Below are 25,257 nucleotides of genomic sequence, written 5' to 3' on the forward strand. Positions count from 1 at the left end.
TATATAATTTTTTTTTTGGTCCTTTTTCACCCCTGTTGTCAGCAAGAGAACCATGCACAGGTGGCCAAGTGCTAAACAAGTTTCATCAAGATGAATAGTGATTAGCTCTTCAATTCCTTTTTAACATTTTTGATAGTATAATTGTGGGGAAAGTGTAAGGCCTTTCAATGGCCTAAATTCTAAATAAAATGATACACCAACAAGGAACAAATGGTGATGGATTAAAATGCCAAGAGGTCAGTAACATGAAACAGGACTCTGAAAACATAAAAAAAAAAAAGCTAGGTAATCCTAAAACTTTGCAACTATTCTGATTCTCTGAAGAGATGAAGAAAATTGCAGCAACATCTATCAAGAATCTGTGAGCATAAAGTTTTGCTTTATGCACACAGAAAATCAATCTTCATTAAGTGGATTGTTTGCAGTAGTTTACATCTTATCTTCAAGCCATATAGAGAATTGCTTCAGAGCCTCTTCCATCCATTTATGTCGGCAATTCTCAACTGCTTCAGATATAGTCAACCAACTTCTCGTTCTGGTGCTCTGTTCTGGCCATGACTGAAGCTCCTCCTTGACAAACAAAGCAAACATTGAAGCTTTACATAGACCTTCCGGGCAACACTCATCTTGGAGTGTTTTACTCTTGAAGTGATAATTCCCTATGAAATCCTGAAACCCGGAGATACAAATAAGAGTTGGATCCATTAGACTCTAAACCCAAAGATGCAAAAACAATTACGTAAATCACCCAACTGACGTCAAAACCTAAAACCTATTATTTAGATTCACTGAGGCTATCTCAGCTAATACAACCACACAAATGCCAAGCATAGGTAAAGCTGCCAAAATAACACAGAAGGATATCAAAGGTGTCTTCCTTGCATAATTGTCTAATCACTGTGCGTGGAGCTTTTGTGTGTACTGGCAAAGTCAAATACTCCAGAACCTCAGATTAGGCAGTTCAATTCCATAATGTGACCGATAAATGCAGAAGAAAAGACAAGACAAGAAAAGCGACCAACTTTTTTTTCCAAACCTTGAGGAAAACATGTCAAATTAATTTACACTTGCTAGTCAACTTTGCAGAAATGAAACCTTTCTCTCAAATTAATTCTAAAACATATCCATAATTGTTGAATCAAAGAGAGTTCATGCATTTGTTTGCAAAAAAAAAAAATGTTCCAGAGGCTTCCTTCACTTTGTCATACATTCTGGTTGCAGCTAAAATTTATGTAATTAACATGCTAACAGAAAGCTTGTGGAGAATACTTTAACAGAACTATTATCAGTATTTTAAAAAGTTGCCTCTTTTGCTGGATTTTTGTTAATAAAAAAAACCAATTAAGATAAATAGAAGCATTATACAAGCAATTACTATACATGAAGATCAGAAATCAAATACCATAAAACAAGATGTTCATCCAGCTAGACAATGAAATGGGTGAAACACTTGAATGCCAAACGAATTTCAAAATTTTAAGATATAGAGAAGTTATAAAATTATCACTGAATTATTATCCGCATCAGATAATCACAAAAAGAAAAAGGGAGTAAATCAATATAAACAAACTCTCACCATTAGGTCGCCTCGAACTCCAGCTTCTTCGATGGCTTCCCTCACTGCAGCCTCTTTAACAGTTTCATCATTCTCCCACCCTCCCTACAAGTAAATTTAAAAAAGAAAAAAGAACAAAAATTACAAAATGTAGCATTTTATAACTTCCTTGAGCATTAAAGAAAAAAAAAGGGATTCTAGTTGAAACTTATCCTTGTATACACAAACAGAAACTTCCAAGTGACTGGATTTAACCACCTGATATCATCCCACTTTAGCTCTTTGATACTTTGTCAGGGAACAATTTAGGAGGATTGAAAGTGGATGGAAATTAGCTTTTATCCTCTTGTTAGGATAGGATGGATTAAAAATGTAAGGAAAAAGAATCATGCGAAAATAGTTTTACGATGGAAAAGTTACAATTTTATCTTTTATCTTCATGGTTAAAGATTTTGTTGCCATGATTACAATTTTCTTCATTTTACCTCCATTACCTTCCAAATTTTTGGAAGAAAATTTTTTAGGGCTTCATGTGCAATTTTATCTTCATTATCTTTTCACCTACTTTCCTTCTTCTTCCAAAATGGAAAAATGCAATTTTTCCAAAAGTTTCTCCCCCTTTTTCTTTCCCCCCATTTTTCTCTGTCTAGCATAATGTAAAAGCTAGGTTTCAAGATCCAAAACATGTAATGGATTAACATGGGCAGTGATTCTTCAAACATCTAGCCAATTTCACAAATAAAAGGAACGAAAGTAACTACCCTTCCCATTTGCAAGACATGCATGAGCAGTGAGCACACCCATACCAGATTACAATGCATGTGCTGATATGTCAGAATGATTTTTATAAATCTCAAACAGCACAACTGATCTTATAATTACTTCTGAAACTCGACTATATTGAATGCCTAAAAAACAGAGGTCTGTCTCAAAAAGCATCATTTATCAAAAGCACATTCACCACAATGACATGTTGCTGTGTACAGGCACATGTCCACCTCTATTATGCTCCAACTACAGTTCACTAAAAGTGGCCTGAGGTTAGTTTATATACTGAGCCAAAAAATTTAACCATCAATATGAAATCAGTATTTGTGCACCATGCATAACTGGCAAATGACAAAACAGCAAATTTTCTAAGCTTCTACGTATTGACCAAGAAGCTCTCCCACCATTTATTTTGGTACATTATCATTCGTGTTTGCTAGGTAATAGTGTCACAGTGTAACAGTTTGCAACTTAAAACATTATCTCAATCAAAACTTGATAATTACAGAAAAACAAAATAAAAGGAAGAACAGGACTTTCATAGTAACAAGGCATATACATTTTACCTTTGGAAAAAGGAGGCCTGGTCCACTAGTTGAGTTGATCATAAGAACCTCAACAAGCTTCTCAGCCTCAGCATCATCATTTTCATCGTCATTTCTATACCTAAAAGGAATACACCTGCCAATATAATCTGTAGAGTTAGTGACTCGAGATCAAACAACAGTGAGCTTTTGCACCATCGATCAAAAGCATCAGCAACATTCTCAGTTCTCACAGGCAATACAAAAATGTTTCGGCATAAAATTTAAGTTTATCAGTTATCACTACATAGTTCCCAACTACAAGCAAACACAATAACATGAATTCACTGAATAAAAAGATATCACTATCCAAACAGCACATACAGGAAGTCCAATAGGAAAATGTGAAGGAAAACAAAGAACCTTAAAAGGAATAAACATTGTTTGACTATCCCCCTGTTTGGAATCTAGAATTTTATAAGAATTTAATTCAATTAATTTATTTTTATCAATTCTCGTGTTTGGAAAGAAATAATTCAATTCCTTTTAACTTTAAAATAAATTTTATTTTAAAAAAATAAAAATTAAGCATGATTGTACAAGATCTCAATTGAATTCTTTCCTTGCAAATAATTTATACCAAACAAAATCTATAGGATTGGTATTTCTTTATATGTAGTATTCGATAACATTAGAAAATAGAAGAGAATCAAATATGAGAGAGGTGAAGAGAAATTGGAGGAAGTATCCCTTTTAAAATAAAGACGATATTCTGTTTCCTTGATGTTCATGCATAGAGGGTCAAACTCAAAACATTTAACAGAGTTAGTATAATCTAACGAGCGCTGCCATCCCAAATCCCCTTCTAGAAGAATATGCTCAACAATTCCTTAACAACTAACTTGTAAAACCCTCCAAATGAATTCATCCTACAATCAAGTACATCACCTCATCAAAGTCAATAACCCTCCACAAACCCCTTCCCCCTTCTTCCCCCCCAGCCACAAAAAAAAAAAAAACAGAGAAACAAATGAAAGAACCAGGTCCCACCAAATACCGGTTAGAAAGAATAATATAACCCAAAATGGCCAATTACAGTAGGAGAGAAAAGAACCCTTTAAATCCCCATAAAGAATAAAAAAAAAAAAAGGTACCATTCGAACAACAGAGTGGAAAAACACATCATTAAACCAATCCAATCTGTCAAGCTCTTACTAAGAAAAGCTAAAAGACAACCCTTTTACAAGTGACAATGACATTATCGAACATTTGACAATCTCACAAATCATCATATACATACACACACATATACCTATGCGAATACAAATACAAATACAGATATAAAGATATAATTTTAGAGGACAGTATGAAATACCCAGCGACAAGGCGACAACCGCCCTCGTACCGCTGCTGATGTCGACCTGTGCGGGCCACCAATTCAGACATACTACGAAACGAATCCTTTCCCTTCTCAAAACCCAGTTTCTTTATTATCAACAAAATTGATCATCGCGCCCATTGGCTGGCTCTACTGCAAATCTGACAAATGCTTATGCATGCACTGGATAATATCTCCGGCATTGCTAGTCCAGGCGTCGACGGTAGAGATTAAAGCAACGTGACATGATCTAATGGCTGCAGAATTTTCCTTTTTATGGTGATTGCGTGTGCATTTAGGTTTGGTCGAAGAAGAGGAAAAATGAAAAATTTTTTTTTAAAGAAAAAAGAGAGATTTTTTTATTTTCCTTTTTAAGATATTGGAGAGAAAGTAGAGCTGTTTAGAGAGAGGAGCGAGAAAGGGGGCTTAAAAAGGTGAAGCGCATGAAACGGATCGGATCGGACGGTGGGGGTGGTCAAAGTCACGTGGGGTGGTGGGGTCAATCAGCAGAAAGGCTTCGGCTACAGCCAACTGCGTTGTTATAACTGTAATTATCAGCTCACATCTCTCTCTCTCTCTCTCTCTCTCTCTTCAGAGCCGCTTTTTTATTTTTTATTTTTTTTAATATCCCTTATAAGTGCTTCTAACAATATATATCTTCGTATTTTGATATTTTTCATAATTAAATTTTATTTTTAAATATATTTTTAATTCAATAAAATTTAATAGTCTTATTTTTTATAATTAAATTAAAGTAATTATTTCGAATATTATGTAATGAGATGGGAAATTTATAAATTAAAATTTTCTTTGAAAAGATTAATATTTTATGAGTTATGGCTCAGAGTTTCTATTAATGTATTTTATAAATGAAAAAAGTCAATTTAGGATGCAAAGGCTAGATAGGTCAAAATGTAAAACGCGAATGTTATAAAATACGAACTAATCATTCATGGGGTCAAATGCAGTGGGCTCAGTCAAATTCAGCCTACTCAATGTTTACAACATTTATATGATGGGTATATTTGGCCCTCGTAATTCATGGGCTAACCCAAGGTTTGATATTGGCAAATTTGCTTGGCCCAAAGTTCAACATGTTAAGCTTCAGTGGCCAAGAATCCAAAATCTGCGGAAGATAGCTAAGCTGCCTATGAAAGGAAAACAGAAAACCGGAACCTTCATTGCTTCAATTTCTGGAACATTTACCAAGCAAGGCTAGTGCTTGAGAATTTAGCTTGGTGGGTGTTTTTGCATAATTACTTATTGGGTGGAAGGATATACTGATTCAATGTTTTTCTATTTGGAAGTTCATTTGACAAGATGGAATGATCTCATTTTTAATAGCTCTGAAGTCATCGGTGAATTGGTCCAATCTATAGCTTTTGGTGAGGAACCATTCAAGAAAGACTCAAATATTTATATGAACACCAGGGAAAGTTTCCCCTTGTATATGAACGACTAGGGACAGTCAATCTTCTTCCTTATCTCGTTAATCCACCATGATCCTTTTCTCTGTGTTCTCCTGAACCTTTCAGAATACCACCTTGACTCGGTGAAACTTTAACTGTTTTCTTCTGCAGGAATTCCAACTCCAGTGGAATGATTCCAAGTGCTATGATTGGGAATGACGACAAGATCGAAGAGTAGCAAACTCCATTAACTGGGAATGACGACAAGATCGAAGAGTAGCAAACTCCATTAACTGGTGGAACTTTGGCACTGCAAACTCCATTTTAGGTAGAATTGGCAAAAAAAAAAAAAAAGGACCAATTACACAGCGATCATAAGACTCGATTAGCACATATCAGAATTCCCTCTTCTTCCTTTCTAATTCACCTTCATAGTTAAGCCTGAATCACGGGTCTTAACAAGACAGTTGCATAGTTGTTTAATTAAGAATTATTCTATGATATTTTTTGTATTTGCAAAATTCATTCTTTGATCGGTTCTGTTTCTAATATGGTTTCCTTGAATTGGTTCAGATAGCCTTGCAAAGTTTCCAGTCCAAACATAAAGAAAACTCAATGCTTGGAAAACAAATGTCAGCTTCTGTTTGCCTTAGTAATGAGAATTCTGACGGCCAAGTTGACAGGAATTAACCTTGGTTATTGAAATCTGATTTGTCTCACAATAACACGCAACCCTTAATCTGGTTATGCATGGGGTACGGTTATTAGCGATTGAGAGCAAATTTTGTTTCCTTTTAAATGAAGAGTCTTGATGCTTTGACAGATAATAGATTGTTGCAACAGGGTGAGCTTATGAAAGTGTAACAAGAACTTAGTCCTGGAATTTTCCTTCTACAGGATTCATGGGTGGGGTAAAAACTCAACCTTAGAACTAATTTTGACATTCCACTCCTAAAAGCTATTTGGTATTGGACTTGGTGGATATAAGATTAAGCTTCGTCAGAACAAGTTTAGGTTGGGCGTAGTTTATATTTTGGACCTGATATGTGAACATTCTCAGGACATCCCAGAGTCTTAATTTTATAGTATTCTAAAATAGAACAGCGTCGCGCTTAACAAAAACAATAATCACACAGATTAAAACATCAATTTTGATAAATATGGCTGCATTACTATTTGAATTATTATTGAAAGGAGGCGGATCTTCTCTCTCATCCTTTTAGAGAGAGAAATTTCTTCTTGTTTTTGGGTGATTTCTGAAATTAAAGGCCTCCCTCTTGCCAAACTTCCGTTGGCTGTTTCCTTCCCTCAGTCATTGTTTTGTTCAAGGAAGGCAAGGCTCTGTAAAAGTTCCAAAACAGGGTAAAAGAAATGACATATCACAAATCACAAAAGAGCCTTGTGCTGGTGGAATGACCATTTGATGGAATCCTCTTTGGAAAGCTCACCTTCTCGCAAACAATAAACAGGAAAACTTGATCAAATCAAGCAAATTTCACACATGAATAGATTTTGTTTTGTTAGTACTCATTGTAGTAGGTGACTTTTCTTTTTTTTTGGAGGGCGAAAGAGAGACGTAGGCGCGTGGGATAGGTGTGAGCAGATACATTGCACACATGAAATTAATTGAAAAAAAGAAAGAAAGAAGGACAGTGCAAGTGTACCAACTTGGACATATTCCTTCTTGAATTGAGAAATCACAAGGTAAAGAAATGAAGCCATCTTCCAAGTTCCATGTGAATCATATCTTCAGCCATAAATTTTTTTATAAGAGAGTGTCAGACGCCACAGCTTTGAAAGGCTTTTGACGACTCAACCTCTCAAACCATGCATTGAACTGAGACGCTGTGGGGTTGGTGTTGTTTAGAATTAGAAGAGAAAAAAAAAAAAAAAGGATCGATTTGATAGTATTGAGGATGATAATGAGCAAGTGGGTTTCTGATATACTCCATACAAAAAATAAAAGAAAGGACCATGTCCATGCTTCCCAGCATTCTTGGACTTTGGGGAGCATCTTTCAAATCCTCCATTTCCTTTTCTTTATTTCTTCTTTTCACTTTACAAGCTAGCTATCGTATCTTCTTGTTTCTTGATAGCTTATTTTACGCATTCTGCTTTTCTATATTGATTTTTTTTTTTTTTTTAAGTATTGTGTTTATAGGTTTTCTTTAAATGATCATTTAATTTTTCTGTTTGAAAATTATTTAAAATAAAAAAAAAATTTAATTTTTTTAACTTAAAAAATTTTACTTTAAAAGAAATAAAATTCATGCATAATTGTGTGAGAACTCACTTTTTATTGTAAGTGATTTATTGATTTTAAGTTATTAGAATTAAATCAATTTAATTTAAAATTAAAATTGAAATTAATCAAATTCGATTGTGACTAGCCATGATTTTTGGACAATCAAAATTAATCTCAATACTCTTTGTTTCCACATGTATTATTATTTCAAATAAAAAGGAATACTAGTATAAAATAAAGTGTTGTTAATAATTTTCTTTATAAATTTCTAATCTCACTTATTGCATTTTGAAATATATGATACCCTTTAAAGGTTTACAAATCATAATCATCACAATGTTTGAAAACTATCTTTATCATTCCCATTGTAAAACTAAGATTTTATTTGGTTTTATTATCACAAAGAAATGCTTTTTTTTTTTTAAATATATTAATTAAATATTATTAAAAATTAATTTAAAATTATAACGATGTGCATAATTTAGTGATAATATGTTAAATTTAGTAAATTCGGGTTTAACTCAACCCTTCATTTAATATATTTTAATCTTAAGAACTTTAAAATAATTAAAAAACTTTTTTAAGTGGGTTTTTTTTTATAATATATAAAATAATATTTTTTTAAGAAATTCGGCCGTTCAGCCATAATTCTAAACAAAGCCTAAATAATATTATACTTTATTGATAAATTTTGATTCAATTGGACTTATCTGTAAAATAATTACATGTTCTTGAATTGAAAACTAAATTAATGAAAAAAATATGTTATATTTTATGACTTATAAACTTTGTAGGTGAAATTAAGACATAATTAATACATTTTATTATAAATAAAAATGTGAAGAAACCAAAAAAGAATACAATTACTTGATACATAATTTCCTATTTCACCTTTCCAAGTCTAATCTAATTTGTAAACAAAGTACAACATTAATTAAAACCCACGTTTCTTAATTAATGCATAGTAATTTAGTTCATGTATTGAATCCATTTGACTGAACATTTTGAAATCCTAACATTTATCAAATATGGTGATTCAATAAATTTTCATTAGGCATGTGAAAAGAAAGGTCAATTTTAAGTATAATTGAATCGTGTTAGGTTTTGTGATTGACTAAAGTGAAAGACATTTTGCATTTGACAATTTACCTGCCTTTTGCTTAAATGAACTATTTCATAGGATGAATTGGGTTACAATTATATTACATTGATAAACCTCCTTTCATAAGGGGAATATATATCCTAATGGGGGTTGACAAATTTTCAACTTTATCTGTTTTATTATTTCATATATTTTTAATTTTACCCATTTTATTAAATTACATTTTTATTATATATCCAATTAGTATAAATTTATTAGATGAGAAATTTTTGAGTATATTTATTATAAATATAAGATATAAATATATGAGTCTCATATATTTAATAAGTAAATTTTATTATATATATTATATATTAAATTTATTAAAAATATAAGTTTAGATGAGAAAAATTTATGAATTTTAATCTATTAAAATCACTGATACCAGGAAATAAAAGACTTGAAAAAGGTGGTGTTGATGAATTTAAGAAAAAAAAAAAATGCTTGAGGGAACTTTACAACCTCCAATCAACTTTACAAGTATATTTTAATTATAGGCATGGCAGCTGTCTCTAATAGAGTAGAGTCCTTTTTAGGGAATTAATTAATCATATTGTATAATGAATATGAGAGGCTGAGATCTTTTTTGTAATTCCATTCCAGCACATTGTTTTAGTTCAAAATGATAAACAAAGCAAGCAAACATCCAAAAATAGACAAAACAACAAAACCCAAAACACAATGAAAACCTAATTAGCTCTTTAATTATCTTCTTAAACTACATTTTCATCTTAAACTATTCTATACAAGTTCCCTAGACGTATCAGCTGAATATATATTGGGATCTGCTGCTTTGATTCTGTCTGATTCGGACCAATGCCCCAAACCAGATTTCTCCACCCAGAAAACAATATCTCAACCCCCTACCTGGTCCCACATTTGGCTAATCAACGGCTCTTATTTTGACAACCCTTTATGCCTCTATATATACACGTTGCATTCCCTGAACGGGCATTTGTGATTTGTGATTTTCTTCGCTCTCAACATTCCAATCCATTGAATTAGCTTTCTCTTTCTTGTTTCTTGGTTCTTGATTCTTGACCGTCTAAAGTCCAAGAAACGAATCATTATCTTGAAAAGTTTGTATTCTTGGGCTGCTTTTTGTTATTTAAATTTGCAAATCTTGCTGCTTTGCAAGAAATGGTAAGAGCACCAACAAGATCAAGAACAGTACAGAGAAGACTACGATGCGTTGTTTCGGCTTGGTGAGTGTTGTATTGCTGGTGGTTCTTGCGGCGTCAATGTTGGTGTTGCCATTGCTTTTGCCCCCGTTGCCTCCTCCACCTTTGCTGCTTCTGTTCTTTCCAGTTGGGATTATGGCTGCTCTCATGTTCTTGGCTTTCTCCCCCGCTGAGGTTGGAGGAAATGTTGTTGCTCTTGCTGTATAAGATTTTGGATTTTGATTGAATTGTAGTGATTAAAAAGTGGGTCTAAAATGCACCTGACATTTCCAGTAACATTTCCCCTGCTCTTATTTCATTTTTCAGATGGTTTTATGGCCAGTGGCCTAGTGCTTGTGTGTTTCTTCGCTTGCCAGAAAATAAATAGGAAAGGGATTTTCTTTTTCTTTTGCCTTCAAAACAAGAAAAAAAAAAAAAAAGGAAAGCTTTTTGCTTCTTTTATCTGAAAAACAGTGTGCAAAACATCAAAAAAAGATAATATAATTGTTGGAAAAGGATTTACAGTTTAATACAGGTGGGGTGGCAAAACATATTCCACTGCCACGTCCTGAGAACATCACATGGCAATTAGATGCCATAGGGCTTTGGAGAGTATTGATTACAGGAATTATTGACTCATAAATCAGGGGTTTGTCTTGCAAATCCTGATAAAAAGAGGATGGAAGCTTTCTGGACCTATTTAGTCAGGAAAGAAAAAAAAAAATCTGAATCCGTTCCCATGAAGCTAGGCCTACTTTCATATATAGAATATAGATCAGTTTGGGGCCGATTTTCTGGGCCAAGTTTTTTGTTGGAATTGGACTTGGCCCAGCTAATGTTTCTACCCAGTCCTCAACAAAAACACAAAACAAAAGATAAACTTCGTTGCAGAGAAGAGGAGGAAGAGTCAAAACAGAGCATTAATCAAACAGTCTCTAAAGGGTTAATTAATTACATCATAATATATAAAATCTTGGCACATTTCAACAATACAATTGTGAGTTAAGATCAAACTTAGTTTTCTGTTATTAACAATTTTCACGTTCTAGTTCAATTGCGGTGGATGTTGCTTGATTGGGGTCACTAAGCTCAATGAACAATGCTTCCTCTTGACCATATGTTAGCCCATTTGGATTCTGTTAAAGCCTTAAAGGGGTTTATTGCTCTCTAGGGAAATCTGTGCGTATTGAACAGGCGGATGGGCTTGGTTGAACTATTACAGAACAGTAACACCACTTCCATCATCTACTATGCTTTTCTTGAAAGTAAGGGATTTGAAGTCCTTTTGGTTGAAGAATTCTTCTCCATATTGAAACTCTGGAATTAGAGGGCATGGAAACTCCCCTGTTTTGGTATATAACCATTCCAGTGTATATTGTTAGAGCCATAAGTGAAGCTATTCCAGCAATCAAGAATAGACCCCAGAAGCTACTGAGACCCAGACTATTTGAAGGATACGAGTTGCTGCGATCTGGACAGGTCCCCAGTTGCCCAAACCATTTTCCCTCTATTTCCTTGATTTTATTCTCTGCCACTTTCAAAATTGCTTCTACAAACATCAGGTGGTAGAGGAGAACCACTGGAGAAGGCCTGAAATCCACATAACAAAAGAAAACCATATGGGAAACAACGAAAGAAGAACATAGTTCAGGCAGAGAGAACCAACGAAGCCAAGATCATCCGTGTTAAATTCTTGAATATTTGATACGTATTTCCAACGCGGGGCTTCAAACATTGATGCAGATTCAACAAGGGCATACTTGGAGCAATTCGGTGCAAGAATGAGGTGTATAGATGTGGGTCCTTCAAAAGCAGCAGCTACACCTCCATTTTTGTAACCTTTGGAAAGGAGTTGGTCGCAATCTTCAGCAGATTTATGAGGGACTAGCTTGGATTCTTCAAAACCCAAGCATTTCAAAGTTTCCTTAACAAAAGATCCTTTCGTTAATCCACAAAGTCCCCCTTCTTGTTGAGCTCATCTACGGTTGTAACAGTGGGCTGGAGTTGTTGAATGGTTAAAAAGCTTGATAAACTACTTTGTAACTTTGCGTCGGAACAAAGTCAACCAAAGCACCAAATGATCACCACTATTCTAGCCACGTTGCTCACCACTTCTTTCCCTGTCATTATAGAGTTCACAAATTATTACATTTAATTTCAAGTACAAACACGGAGAAAGAGAGAGAGAGAGAGAGAGAGAGAGAGAGTGACACAGTAATTCAGAAGTTAAAGGAGATTACTATGAGCAAAAACCATGTTTGAGACGGAAAACCAGAAACTAGTGCCAACTTGGTGCGAAGGAGGTCCTCGAAAATCCTCATTTATTCTGTGTTCAAGAACCCAGACTACAAACCCAATGAAAATAAAGAAAACCAAGTTTGTCACCCCGAGGTCCCATGTCTTTCATGCTCTCATCGTCTGTAGTCGGCACAATATTCGCGGCCAGATTCCATATAAGGCAAAGTAAAGTCGACGTAAAAGGACCTGCAGGCCACCATTGATATATCTCCCACCGCAGCATCGAAGTTCTGTTGATAATAACAATTGACAAGGATTCCATTTTTTAGTTTCTCTGACTCTACTAATTTGAAGAAATGAACAAGTTTATTTATGGAATTGAACTAAAAAGAATTAGGAAAAAGGAGTTTTACCCCTATGAAGACTTGATAGATCAATCGTTGTAAGCTCCAACGCTCTGCCCATCTGGATTGGCAAGGGGGACATGCTCATAAAGATCTATGCAGTATCCTTCAACTTTTGACGTGTCTGTACCAGGCTATCTTGTCACATTCATACGTTGAGTTAAGCATTCCTTCACTGGTACTTCTATTCTCAATTTCAATTTTTTTTCCCATTTGTTGGAATTTCCCAACCTTGGCAGATTGAAGCTGTATCCCTGGCCACAAAATTGTTTCAAGAGAACTGTTATTAGCCGAAGATTTCTTTATTTTGAAAATCCTTTTTCTAGGCACCCAAAATTCTACCCTTCTTGCTCCATCACCATTCACACTTTTTGTTTTTTTGGGAAAGATAAATTTCATTAACGAGGTTAGTACAAGATTTGGGCTTAAAACTCCAACCCAAGAAACAAGCCCTAAGATCACCAGAATACAAAAGAAGGAGGCGCAAAGAAATTAAACCAACACAACCAAACACGGCCGAGGGCCAAGAATCAAACCTGTATCTAGCAACAGCCTTAGGAGTGTTTGGTTCAGCTGTTGGATTCAGCTGATAGCTGATGGACATCTAAATAGCTGAATTAAAGTATTTAGTAAAACTCTAAAAAATTAGCTGATAACTAAAAGGCAGTTGATAGGATACTTATCAGCTGCAGATTCTATCAGCTCTAAAATAGGAGCTGTTTAGAATTGCTCTATACATTTTTTTATTTTTTGACTAAAATATCCTTACTTTAATATTTACGTATTGTCCTTCAATGTATTATCTTCTTGCTCCTATTTGAATCAAAATACCGATTTCTTTCTAATATGTAATTTTCCTTATTTTATTTTCTTGCTTTTATTTCTATCGAAGCTATGATTTCTTTTCAATTTCTGTGCCATCATTGTGTCTCATTCTTGAGCTTATCAATTGAAATTCTAATTTCTTCTCAAGGTAGAATTAATTTGTGACATTTAAATGCATCAGATTATCCCTTATTGAGTCAAGAATGTATGTTTTTCTGATTTTTAATTCTATTTATATTACTGTTGTGTCTCCTTTTTTAGTTTTGAATCTAATTTAATTCTAATGATATGTGATCACACTGCTTATGAACAAAGAGTAAAAGGTAGCAACTCTAAACTCAAATTATGAACTCATACATTATGATTTCAGTTTAGCTGCATATATATATATATATACATATATATATATATATATCTTGACTGTAATTTCTTTTCCTCCGATGCAATTCACCTCACAAAGAAAAAAATCAATTTCTTTTTCTCTTGTTCACCTCACAATGACGAAATAACTGCTATATATATATATATAGATGCTATTCACCTCCCAATGAAAGAAATTAAAAATCAATTTCTTTTTCCTCTGTTCACCTCACAATAAAAAAAATTAATTTATTTTTCCCCTATTCACCTCACAAAGAAAAAAGTCAACAATAGTTGCTATATATATTGAAAATTAATTTCTTTTTCCGATGCTATTCACCTCCTAATGAAAGAATTGAAAATCAATTTCTTTTTCCTCTGTTCACCTCACAATAAAAAAAAATCAATTTATTTTTTCCCTATTCACCTCACAAAGAAAAAGTCAACAATTATATATATATATATATATTTTTTTTTTTTCTTTTTTCCTGATGCTATTCACCTAACAATAAAAAGAATCAATGGTGTTCATGAATCTAAGAGCTTGACTTAGAAATTATGTTTTGTGCCTAGAACAGTAGTAATCTTGTTCTATTTATGATGATAGACATCTTTAGAGGTCTGAATGCTTTGCATTAGAATAGTCATCACATCATGAATTATTTCAATTACTCCTTTGCTTCCATTGTATCACATGGAATCAAGCCTGTTTCAAATGGAGTTTTGGTTGTTGGCATTTAGAATAGGTCTAACACTTTTGAGATCAAGTAGAAAAATTAAAACACATGAGACATCAAATTGTACCTTGAGTTCCTTTTGTGGGCCTTCATAGGGCATGGTTAGATGCCTTGAAAGTGTGTGGATCTTTATTGTGATTTTCTAGAACCTTGAAGGTACGCTGAAACTATTACTTAAATCAAATGAAAATTTTCTTCAGTGTGATTCTGCTATAGATGTTAATTAAAAAGGTTAATTGTAATGAATAGAAAGCTATACTAATAGAAAGAAGAATCAGTAATTACTTTCATTTGGTGCATGATTGCCTGAAAACATGGGGAGCAATAACTATTTGTGTTATTATTAAGCACCTTTGGTCAAATAGTGTTGAATTAAGCATCAAATATAGTGCTTCAAACACAATGTTTATTTCTAGTAGAACTTTCTTAGGGAAAAAGATGTGTTATATTTATTTAGCATGAGAGCTGATGACAAGTTATTATTCATTGCCCTTTGAATCGATCCAAAAGGTTCAATCTAATTCCAGTATATTTAGTGATCGAGATATGAGATAATAATTTAGTTGAGGATATTATTAATTTTGCCAGATATGGGAATCACACCTTGGAAATAATTAGGGACCTAGAAGTAGTATGGCTCAAATTTATTGATCAGTCCTTCGAATTCTCATTACTACTTATTTGGTTTTGGTTAAACATTGTTCTTAATCCAAGATAGAACAAACTTTAAAATTAAACAGTTAATATAAAAAAAAAAGAATTGTTAATTATGTTAGATATATAAAGTCTAGAATATGGTGATCTCATGTTTCTTGGTATTTTTTCAAGAGGTCAATTTGTAATAGAAGTTGGTTGTACAGTTCTTTTATTAACTAAACAAGTCAATTTCCAATTCTCATTATCAATTTTAATGCTGCAATTAACTATAGTACTAGGAATTATTTGATGTTTATCATTGGAATTTGGGGATTATGGAAAGAGTTATTATTAGTTATCTCATGATAAATTCATGTAATACTGAAGGTCTAGATTATTATTTTTAGTTTTATTTGCCTTTCAAAAGCTTGAATTCTTGCAAAATAGGAAACTTACTTTCATGTTTTTTTCTTGAATTAATCTCAAATGGGGATTTATGTTTAATACTTTTGCATACTTTTATTTACTTGAATGTTATTTTTATTTGGAATTAATAGCATTCATCTTTATAGGTTGATAAGGCTACAAAAAATAAGGGTGCTGGAAGGGTGGCATGGAGTAGTGAACAATTTAACTTGTTTGTTAAAATTTGTGTTCAAGCCACTAATTTGGGCAAGAGAAATGGTAATGGATGGGGTGACGAAGGAAATACATGGTTACAGAATGAATTGAGGCAAGTTGGTGTAGAGTATACTAAAGAGCAATTAAGGCACAAGTGGGATTGGATGAAAGATCAATGGAAGATGTGGAAAGCATTAAAAGGGAATGAAACAGGATTAGGATGGGATCCCATAAAAGGCACAGTTGTTGCTCCTGATGAGTGGTGGAACAAAAAAATTAAGGTAAGTTAAATAAAGAATTAGCTTTTAAGGCTTTATTAAACAAAAAGGCATTTAATTATTTATTAACACTAATGTTTTGATTTTTATATGTATTAGGAAAATTCAAATTTTGCAAGATTTCGAGAGAAAGGAATTGGACAAGAGTTTTATGAAAACTATCAAGAAATATTTCTAGGAACTGTGACTACTGGAGAATTTGCATATGCACCATCATATGGAGTTTTACCTAATGAAACTCAGGAGACGCAACAATTTAATACCGCAGATCGTGTTGAGGAGAATATTAATGCAGAATCTAATTTTGATGATGATTTAAATGAAATGATGAATGCTGGTTTTGGATCTAGAGGTTTATTCAGTCAAGCAGTAGGTGAAAATGTGGATTTAGAGAATACAAAAAATGATAATAGTCAACATAACGTGCAAAAACAAAAGAGGAAAGAGTTGTCTAATGACCATGCAACAAAGAAAAAAAAGGATAATAAGGGCAAAAAGGTTTCAGGTGCTACACAGATGACTGATACAGTTAAATAGCTAAAAGAAACTATAAAAGAGACCATGGAGTCTAAGACTGCAACTATGTGTAGTCTTTTGAGAGATCGCCCAGGTTGTTCTATTAAAGAAGTTATGAAAGATGTATTAACTTTGCCACTTATAGAGAAAGGAAGCGATATTCATTTTTTCTGCACACTGTTACTTGATCAAAAGTCAAAAAGAGAGATGTACAATACTCTCAAAGATGCAGAAACAAAGTGGAAATGGCTTCAATTTCATTTCTCATTATGGACTAATGGTGTGTGGAAGCCTTCTACTTAGTATATGCTATTACTTGTATTTGCTATTTTTCCTATTTTCATTACTTGTTTGAACTCTTAATTATCAAGTTTGGCATTGCAATAAAGTTTTAGTATAATCATGAACTTTTAAAGTTAAAATATTTAGTACTTAATATTAATTTATATATGAGGTTTATTTTTTTTTTATTTTTTCTTGATAGATATGAATGTTGTTCAGCGAATGATTTGGGATGATGATGACGATGAAGTTTGGCAAACAACCACATATGCAGTTGATATTATATGTAGCTATTACTTGTCTTATATTCATAAAGAACCTTGTATGGATTCATTCCATACAGGACTTGTATGGTTACAAGAAATAATGAGAGGTAATGAGAGAAGATGTGTTAATTTATTCAGAATGGATAAAGACATATTAATAAAAATTTGTCTAGACTTAGAGCGTCATTACAAATTAAAATGTTCTAAAAAAATGACTATTTTAGAAAAAGTTGACATATTTTTATATGTTCTCGCTTTGGGAGCTTCAAATAGGCAAGTTCAAGAAAGAATGTTCAGTAATATTCCTCCTGAAATACTGAATGATGACAGATATATGCCTTATTTCAAGGTATATTTTTCAAATTTTTTTCTTATCTTTATATGTAGTACTATATTACAAATATCATTAAAAATCATTAAGTATTTTAATTTTAAAATCTAAACATTTGAAAAATAGGACTGCATTGGAGCAATTGATGAAACTCATGTGTCTGCTTGTGTTCAAGAAGAAAATATGATTCGATTTATTGGTAGAAAAGGGGTGTCTACCCAAAATATTATGGCTGCTTGTAGCTTTGATATGCAATTTACATTCGTAATGGTAGGATGGGAAAGTACAACTCATGATGGACGCCTTTTCCAGTATGCTATCAATAAACAAAATTTAAACTTCCCCAAACCACCATCAGGTAAATGCATATTTTATTTTCATTTTTCTCACTTCTTTTTTCAATTGGTCATAAAAAGGCAAGTACACAGATGTACACAAATATATAGATACAAACCTTATACTATTATACATTAGTGATTTGTTTTTTTAATAAAATATATTTCATATGTAGGAAAATATTATGTAGTGGATGCTGGATATCAACAGATGGAAAGATATCTTGCACCTTATAAAGGTACTAGATATCATTTACCTGATTTTCAACGTGGTGGAAGGCCAAGGGAACTCAAAGAAATTTTTAATCATTGGCATTCATCTCTAAGATGTTGCATTGAACGAACTTTTGGAGTTTGGAAGGCAAGATGGAAGATATTACGAACAATGCCTCCTTATTCATTTTATCTACAAAGAGATATAGTAGTTGTGTCCATGGCATTACATAATTACATTCGAAGAAAAGCGTTGGTTGATACAGCATTTGAGCGATTAGATAAAAGTCCAAATTTTATACCACCAGACATATTTCGTGATGCAAATGACATTTAAGTGGAAGAAAGTTGTCAAAAAAGGGGAGCACTTCAAATGAATGCATTACGTGATTAAATCGCTTGTAGTTTAATGTTGGCAAATAATGATTATTAATTTTTTTAAATAAATATTATTTACTATAGTTTCAAATATATTTTACTTTAAAATATTTAATTTTTATTTATATATTTCAATAATAATTAAATTTGTTGAAATAATAAATTAATAATATATATATTTATTTTAATAATAAAATAATTAGCAATATATAAGAAATTAATAATTATATAATTATTTTAATAATAAAATAAATTACATAATACATACCCTTATTGGTCATTTTACATATGAACAGTAGCAGTCAATATAATTTTACCGAACACTTAACATCAATCAATTACTATCAGCTATCAGTAACAACTATCAGCTACCAGTTATCAGCTGTACCCAACAGTTAAACCAAACAGGCCCTTAATGCCATCCTCCCTCCATAGCTGCTTGGAGAGAAACACTTGAGCCCTGTTCAATATTTTAAGATAGTATTTATTATTTAGTGATATAATATTTATGTTAATTTTTAAAAATAAAAAAATTAATTTATAAAAAATTATATTTTTTAATTTTTAAAAATTGAAATTTTTTTTTAATTAAAATTAATGAGATGATATTATTATTTTTATATTTAATAATTAATTTAATAATTATTTTTACTAAATATTATTATTTTAAATTATTATATAAATAATTAATTATTAATAAATAATATATAATAATTAAATATTAATAAAATTATTAACAACTATTAAAACCACTACTAGTAGGACCTTGGTACTCGACTCGAAACAAATGGAACAACAAAGTTCCCACCAAAACAACCATCTTCTAGAGAAACGAAGTAAGGCCTCCTGATACAAAGCACCCCGATTCGGTGGTCAGTCAGGAGAGTCGACGAGTAGAGCTTATATGGCTTTTGTGCCTTTGAGGGTCAAGTGGCCAATAGTCGATCGGCTATTGGACCCATAAGATGCTCGTCCTCACGCCTTTGTTGCATCCTCTTGCGGACTAACTAGAAGCAGCACCAAGGCAATATGTGGTTCTTCTGGAGATTCAACAACCTCTTTGAAGACTTAATTAGTTAGCACTCCTCCTGTAGAGAACACACAAAAACATCAACGCACAAAGAGTAAAAAAGCATATTGCAAAGAAACCCAACCCTCACTAATCTACGCAGATATGCACAAAACACAACCAAAAGGGTATTTACAATCCAACCTAGAGTTGGAAAGCGCAAACTCACACTCTAGGTTGGAGAAGAGGGCTTTGGGTAGGGAAAATTGATGAACAACAAAGACTTTGCTAGACGAAGGGGTAGGGATGAGACCGAGACGAGAGAAAAATCTCCCTCTAAAAAATTAGAGAGAGAAGTTAAGTAATGTAAAACTAATTATCACCATTCACATTAACTGTATGGAAAGATGATGACTTTTTTTTTTTGTTTTTTTTTTTAAGTAGAGGATTTAAGGAAGTGGAGATTAAATATGAAATTGTTAGTTGAGTAAGGTAACACCTCAATTTTTAAAAATATAATATAATATAATAATAATAATAATTTTGGATATATTAAAAATTAGAGAGTGAATTTATAAAAAAAAAAATTTAAAAGAAAATTTAATGAAAAATTAAGAATAAATGTTGAAGGAATTAAATTAAATAAATTATTTATATTTATAAATATGATTTTTTTTATGAATGATCATATTACACTAAGGTGATATTATTTTATAAATTAATAAAAATTTAATAGTTATTTTATATAAAATAGATATGATTAACTTTATTTGGCTTTTAAGAATATAAAAGGATATTCATATATTCTAATAAGAAATTTTTTTAAGAAATTTTTTGATTTGAAAAGAAAAAAATGAAGGGAAATATTAAAAAGTGTTTGGGTGAAAAGTATAATTTATTTGTGGATTTTATTGATATTTTTAAAATTTTAGAGTCAAAACCTAATTTTTAAAAGTTAAGGGTCAAGTTACAATTTTTTGACATGTGGCAATTTTATTATCACTCATTTCCAGAACATGGGCTGGATTTTTCTTGCCTCCAGCAGAGAGAAAATTAAAAAACGGGAAACGTAGGAGGAGAATTGGAAAAACGAAAAAAAAAACATGGGGAGCAAAACAGAAGAGGAAGCAGCAGTAGTAAACCCACCCAAATCCACATTTTTCTAACCAATTTCTGACTTTCTTCCACCATAAACCAGAACTCTTGCACTTTTTAAACTCTAATCAAATTTCCTTATTGAGTTTTCAATATAGAAATACGCAAATCAGAGGGAGAAGGGACTGTTATTGCTGTCCTCATAAGTTCAAATGCCATTGCTGCCCACCAGCCTTTCCATCTTTGCCTCAAATTACGCATTTACCTTATTGGGGTTTTGATTGGGCAAAATATGAAGGTGGAAACTGATTTCATGAGCGGAGATACAGAAATTTCAGCTTCAATTCATATAGCTCAAATAAAATTTGGTGCTTATGGGTTATTTTTTTATCTTCCATATGTGATGTTATTATTTCTTGTTATTGTACCCATAGCTATTAGGGTAATTACTGTAATTTATATTGATTTATGAGGTTTCTGTTGCTTTGACTTTGAAGTTTTGTTTATCTTTTGGTTTTAATAGGTTGTTTTATCAATTGTTCAATGTAAAATTAAGTTTGTTCGAGTTTGTGGTGAGCTAATTTCATGAAGGATTATGTGTGATATGAATTGATTTGAGTTGTTAAACCTTGGAAAGTGCAGCTGATTTTTCCTTATTCATAATTTGATTGTTACATTGTTCTATTATGTTTGGTTTCTAGACCGTTAAAAATATAGCATGGAGAATTGACAAAATTAGAGATTTGCCTATGTCATTGGAGTTTTTTCTAATTTTTTGTTTATTTATTTTTATACATAGTTATGAATTATAAGGTAACAAGATATGATCTTTGATATATGGAAGGCTATACAAATTTTATACAATTACCTTGTTCTGATATGTAGAAATTGTTGGCTTTAGCATAAATGATAGACTAGATAAATTGTTGGTGTCATAGTCTAGCTCTTTAGCTAGGTGGAATTTATCAAGTTACAGTATAGGTAATTGGTTATTGGGAATTTGACTAGACCAATGTTGGGAGAGAGATTGGATTTTCCTTCCACTCTTTAAGGTAGTCACATTATGCATGGTGTTCCTCTCTAGTTGAAATTTTGCATTATGATCAATAATTTATTTATTTATTTTTTTGGTACTGATAATTGTTCCATTAGGATTTTACTTGCTTGTCTCACTACTATGTGTCTAATTCAGATATGCTTTGTTTTTCTCATTACTTTCAAGAGTTGGCGTAAAACATTTTGTTATGTTGAATATTAAATTATAAGGTTTTGGGTGTCATCTTGAGGTTTGTTTAAATTTCTTATTTGGTGGTTTGGACAAAATTCTCTAGTTGTCTACACATATAGCTATTTGTCTCATTACACTCAAGCTATTTTATGTTAGGGATGATTCTCTGATATTAACATATTTGTTACAATAAGAAGGATTGTTTTAAAATTGAGCTACTTCAATATTCACATATGAGTAATTGATTTGTGTGATAAATGGAAACCAATAGAGAATAAATAGTAACCATTTCCCATGGATATAAGCAAAGCTTTCTCAATGTCTTTAGTTCTGCACTTTTGATGAATGAAATTTAATATTTTCTGAAAGGTACATTAATGACAATGTGTATGTTTGGAAAAGTGGGATTAAATTATAGATGGTGTAAAATAAGGAAAGAAAAACTTTTATGTTGGGGCTTAAAATTAAGTATGTAAATTAACTGAACTTGTTGTAGGCCCATTGAGGATTTTGGTATATTTATATGAATTTGTTGGTTTTTTATTTGGGGAAATGTCTTATTTTTTCTAGGGGAATTCTGTCAAATTTTTTTTCCTATAGAATTTAAGAGCTACGTGGATCTGATCCTCCATATGAGGTATGTAGACAGCCCTTGTGTGCGGTCCAAAGAAGGTAAACTTTATTTTCCTTATTTTCAATATTTTCTTTTGTCATTGATCTTATATATTATATGTTTGGACAAACAATTGGCTTTTGAATTTTTGTCCTTTAGTAATATTATAGATTAATAATATAATCACTTACTGAGTAAATACCCTTGATTGTTTTGATATTACAAGCTTAATGCTTGATTTTGATTGTTGGTTTCTTACGATTTTGTTTTGTATCCACTTGGAAACTTTTAGAATTTACCTAGATTAAATATATATTAAGAAGAGGAAAAATTATGTCTTCAATAGCTATTGTATTCAACTAGTTCTTTCTACCATTGAAATCTGTCAATTTAGTTTCAGATCATCATGTTTTATTAGTTACAGGATAGTGTGTGACAAGTGATATGCTTTCAGCTACTGAATAAATCTAGGTTAGATGAAAATATTATGACTTTAACTGCCCATAATTTAAAAATCGCAGACTGGAGTGGATATTATGATTTTAATGGATTTGCTCATGATCAGCCACTTCAAACTTAACTGTGTTCGTTGCAAGATAGATTATTACGTGTTTGAGATATAAAGGTCAATGATCTGTTGAGGATATTCATCCCAGGTTGGTACCTACAAGGATGAAGAGGGGCTTATAAGCAAGAAAATGTCAACTTTAGCACTAGTTAATTGATTTTATGCAATAAGAGTGCATCACCACCCAAGGGTAATGCCTTAATTGATAGAACACCTTCCCCCATCGTGTACTCCTCTAAATTAGAGACAGTATGAATGTTCAACAACGTAGCAACCGCATATCTTGCAAGTCATTCCCAACCAATTCTCCTTCTTGACCTCGTATTGTCTCTTATTAAAAAGAAAAAAAAAATATTATTATTATTATTATAGATGGGCTTAATTTTACCAATTCATTTAAATATTATCAATATATAATCTCCTTTTTTAACTCAACAGTTTCTAGCACCTCTAACTTGTTAATCAAGCACATTATATAAACACTGGATCAAGAAAAGCCGAGTAAAAAAGGAGAAGATGGTGGAGGTATATGGTCAATGACCAATTGATTGAAAAATTACAAACAAAAGCTCAAGGTCCCCAATCATGCCGTTAGTGACACTCTAGTCGATTTGTGCAAAATTCATACGTAAAAAGACACGCTATAAAAAAAATAATATTTTTAGCAACGAATTTATGGATCCATGAATAATAATATGCCTTAGAGATGAATCAACAACATATCCAACTCTAATCCATTGCTAATTCTTTTTATTGTGCTAATTTTGAAATTAGTAAATTAATATTAGATTTGTTTGTAGCTAAAACTCGTTACTAATATTGCTATTCCATATTATTAGCAATAGATTCAGTGATGGATCTGTAAATCTATCGCTAATTGTTCTATTTTTTTAGTGACAAAACTTATGACTTTTTAATGGATGTATAGATAGATTGATATCACTTGAACCAACTTTTTGAGAATAATGCTCTATGATTTGGATTATCGTCAAAGCGAGAGCATAATTGTGTTCTATTTTTAAATAAAATTTTGATAATTTTTTTTAAAGAATAAAATAAAGAATTAGCTTTACTTAACTAGCTAGCTAACCGGGTAGATTGAATCTAGCTAAAAGTTTCTTTGGTTTGAAGCATGGAACTAACATTTTCTCTGGGTTTGAATTGACTAAGGCAAGTAAAAAGAAAAAAAATGGTCGTTGACCGTTTTAATTGCGAGGAAGCTGTTGGGATGGCACATCAAGAGTGGATGCTTAATCATTCCTGGATGATGGGAGTGCCCAAATGTTGTAGTCCTATTTCTTCGTCTTTTAATCTTGAACAAATCAAAGGCTGTGTGGAAATTTTTATTTTGAATATTTTCATGTCTTAATATTGTATTTTAATTTTGATCAAATCAAATGCTGTGTTTTGGTCTAGGTCATGGTCATCTATTCCCGTGATTTAATTCTGCGAGTAATTCACAGTATGAATTCCAGGAAAGTCTAAGTATTCAAAATATAGTACTATATTGACGCGGTTGTGACTGTTTCTGGTTCACCTTTCAAGTTAAATTGGAATCAATATTCATATAGGGTTTGGTTCATATGATTTTGGTTTTGAACAGTTTCGATTCAATTTTAAGGTGATTTCAGTTTGGTCCTTAATTTCACAAGGTGCATTTTTATGGTGCCACATTTTTTTATAATTTTTCAGTTCAAATTACATGGAATTGATAGACTAAATTAACAGTTTCAATCTAATTCAATTTAAAATTTTCAGATAATTTCCAAACAACGACCGACTTTATATTATTACGAATTTGGTTCAATTCAATCTAAAAAACTATCAATCAATTCAATTTTGATTTAATTTCAAGTTTAAACTATATCGGACACATGTGCGATAATATATCAACTATTGACTACATTATACATCCATTGAATTGTTAGAAATATTTATTTGGTGAGATCCACACACACAAATATTATGATTAATGAAATCCTTCAATTAATTTTTAGCGTTTTGATTATTGAGCTTTCCTATTAGATCAATTAGTCTCAATATCCAACCAACATGGTGATCGTCCTTCACATTAGGACATTTCTCAACAGCTGTATTTTCTGATTTTTCTCCGTTCGAAGTCAATGCATGAAGTCTGTGGTCCA

General features: G+C 32.0%; 1 protein-coding gene and 1 pseudogene across 2 annotated transcripts; both read right to left on the reverse strand.

Moving 5' to 3' along the window:
* Window positions 1-204: 204 nt before the first annotated feature.
* LOC110641843 (nudix hydrolase 16, mitochondrial) lies at window positions 205-4,638 on the reverse strand. 2 transcript variants are annotated; one of them, XM_021793703.2, is made up of 4 exons: window positions 4,223-4,638; window positions 2,890-3,004; window positions 1,577-1,660; window positions 205-669 (listed from the first exon to the last, which is right to left on the reverse strand). In XM_021793703.2, the coding sequence occupies exons 1-4, from the start codon at window positions 4,291-4,293 to the stop codon at window positions 430-432; spliced, it is 510 nt and encodes a 169-aa protein (XP_021649395.1). In that variant the 5' UTR covers window positions 4,294-4,638; the 3' UTR covers window positions 205-429. The 2 variants fall into 2 exon arrangements, with proteins under 2 accessions (XP_021649395.1, XP_058005171.1); XM_058149188.1 differs by lacking the exon at window positions 4,223-4,638 and adding an exon at window positions 4,002-4,139.
* Window positions 4,639-11,039: 6,401 nt separating this feature from the next.
* LOC110641882 (glutamate receptor 2.2-like) overlaps window positions 11,040-25,257 on the reverse strand; it is a 30,122-nt pseudogene continuing 15,904 nt past the window's right edge.

Source organism: Hevea brasiliensis, chromosome 6 (genome assembly GCF_030052815.1).
Source record: "Hevea brasiliensis isolate MT/VB/25A 57/8 chromosome 6, ASM3005281v1, whole genome shotgun sequence".
In the NCBI taxonomy this organism is placed as follows: domain Eukaryota; kingdom Viridiplantae; phylum Streptophyta; class Magnoliopsida; order Malpighiales; family Euphorbiaceae; genus Hevea; species Hevea brasiliensis.

What these genes read in the sequence shown, in the direction of transcription:
- LOC110641843 (XM_021793703.2), bottom strand. Translation starts at nt 4,293, where the DNA reads ATGTCTGAATTGGTGGCCCGCACAGGTCGACATCAGCAGCGGTACGAG. An exon ending in GGTTGTCGCCTTGTCGCTGG is followed by an intron (nt 3,005 to 4,222) that starts GTATTTCATACT and finishes TTATATTGGCAG; the next exon opens with GTGTATTCCTTTTAGGTATA. An exon ending in GAGTTCGAGGCGACCTAATG is followed by an intron (nt 670 to 1,576) that starts GTGAGAGTTTGT and finishes TCCGGGTTTCAG; the next exon opens with GATTTCATAGGGAATTATCA.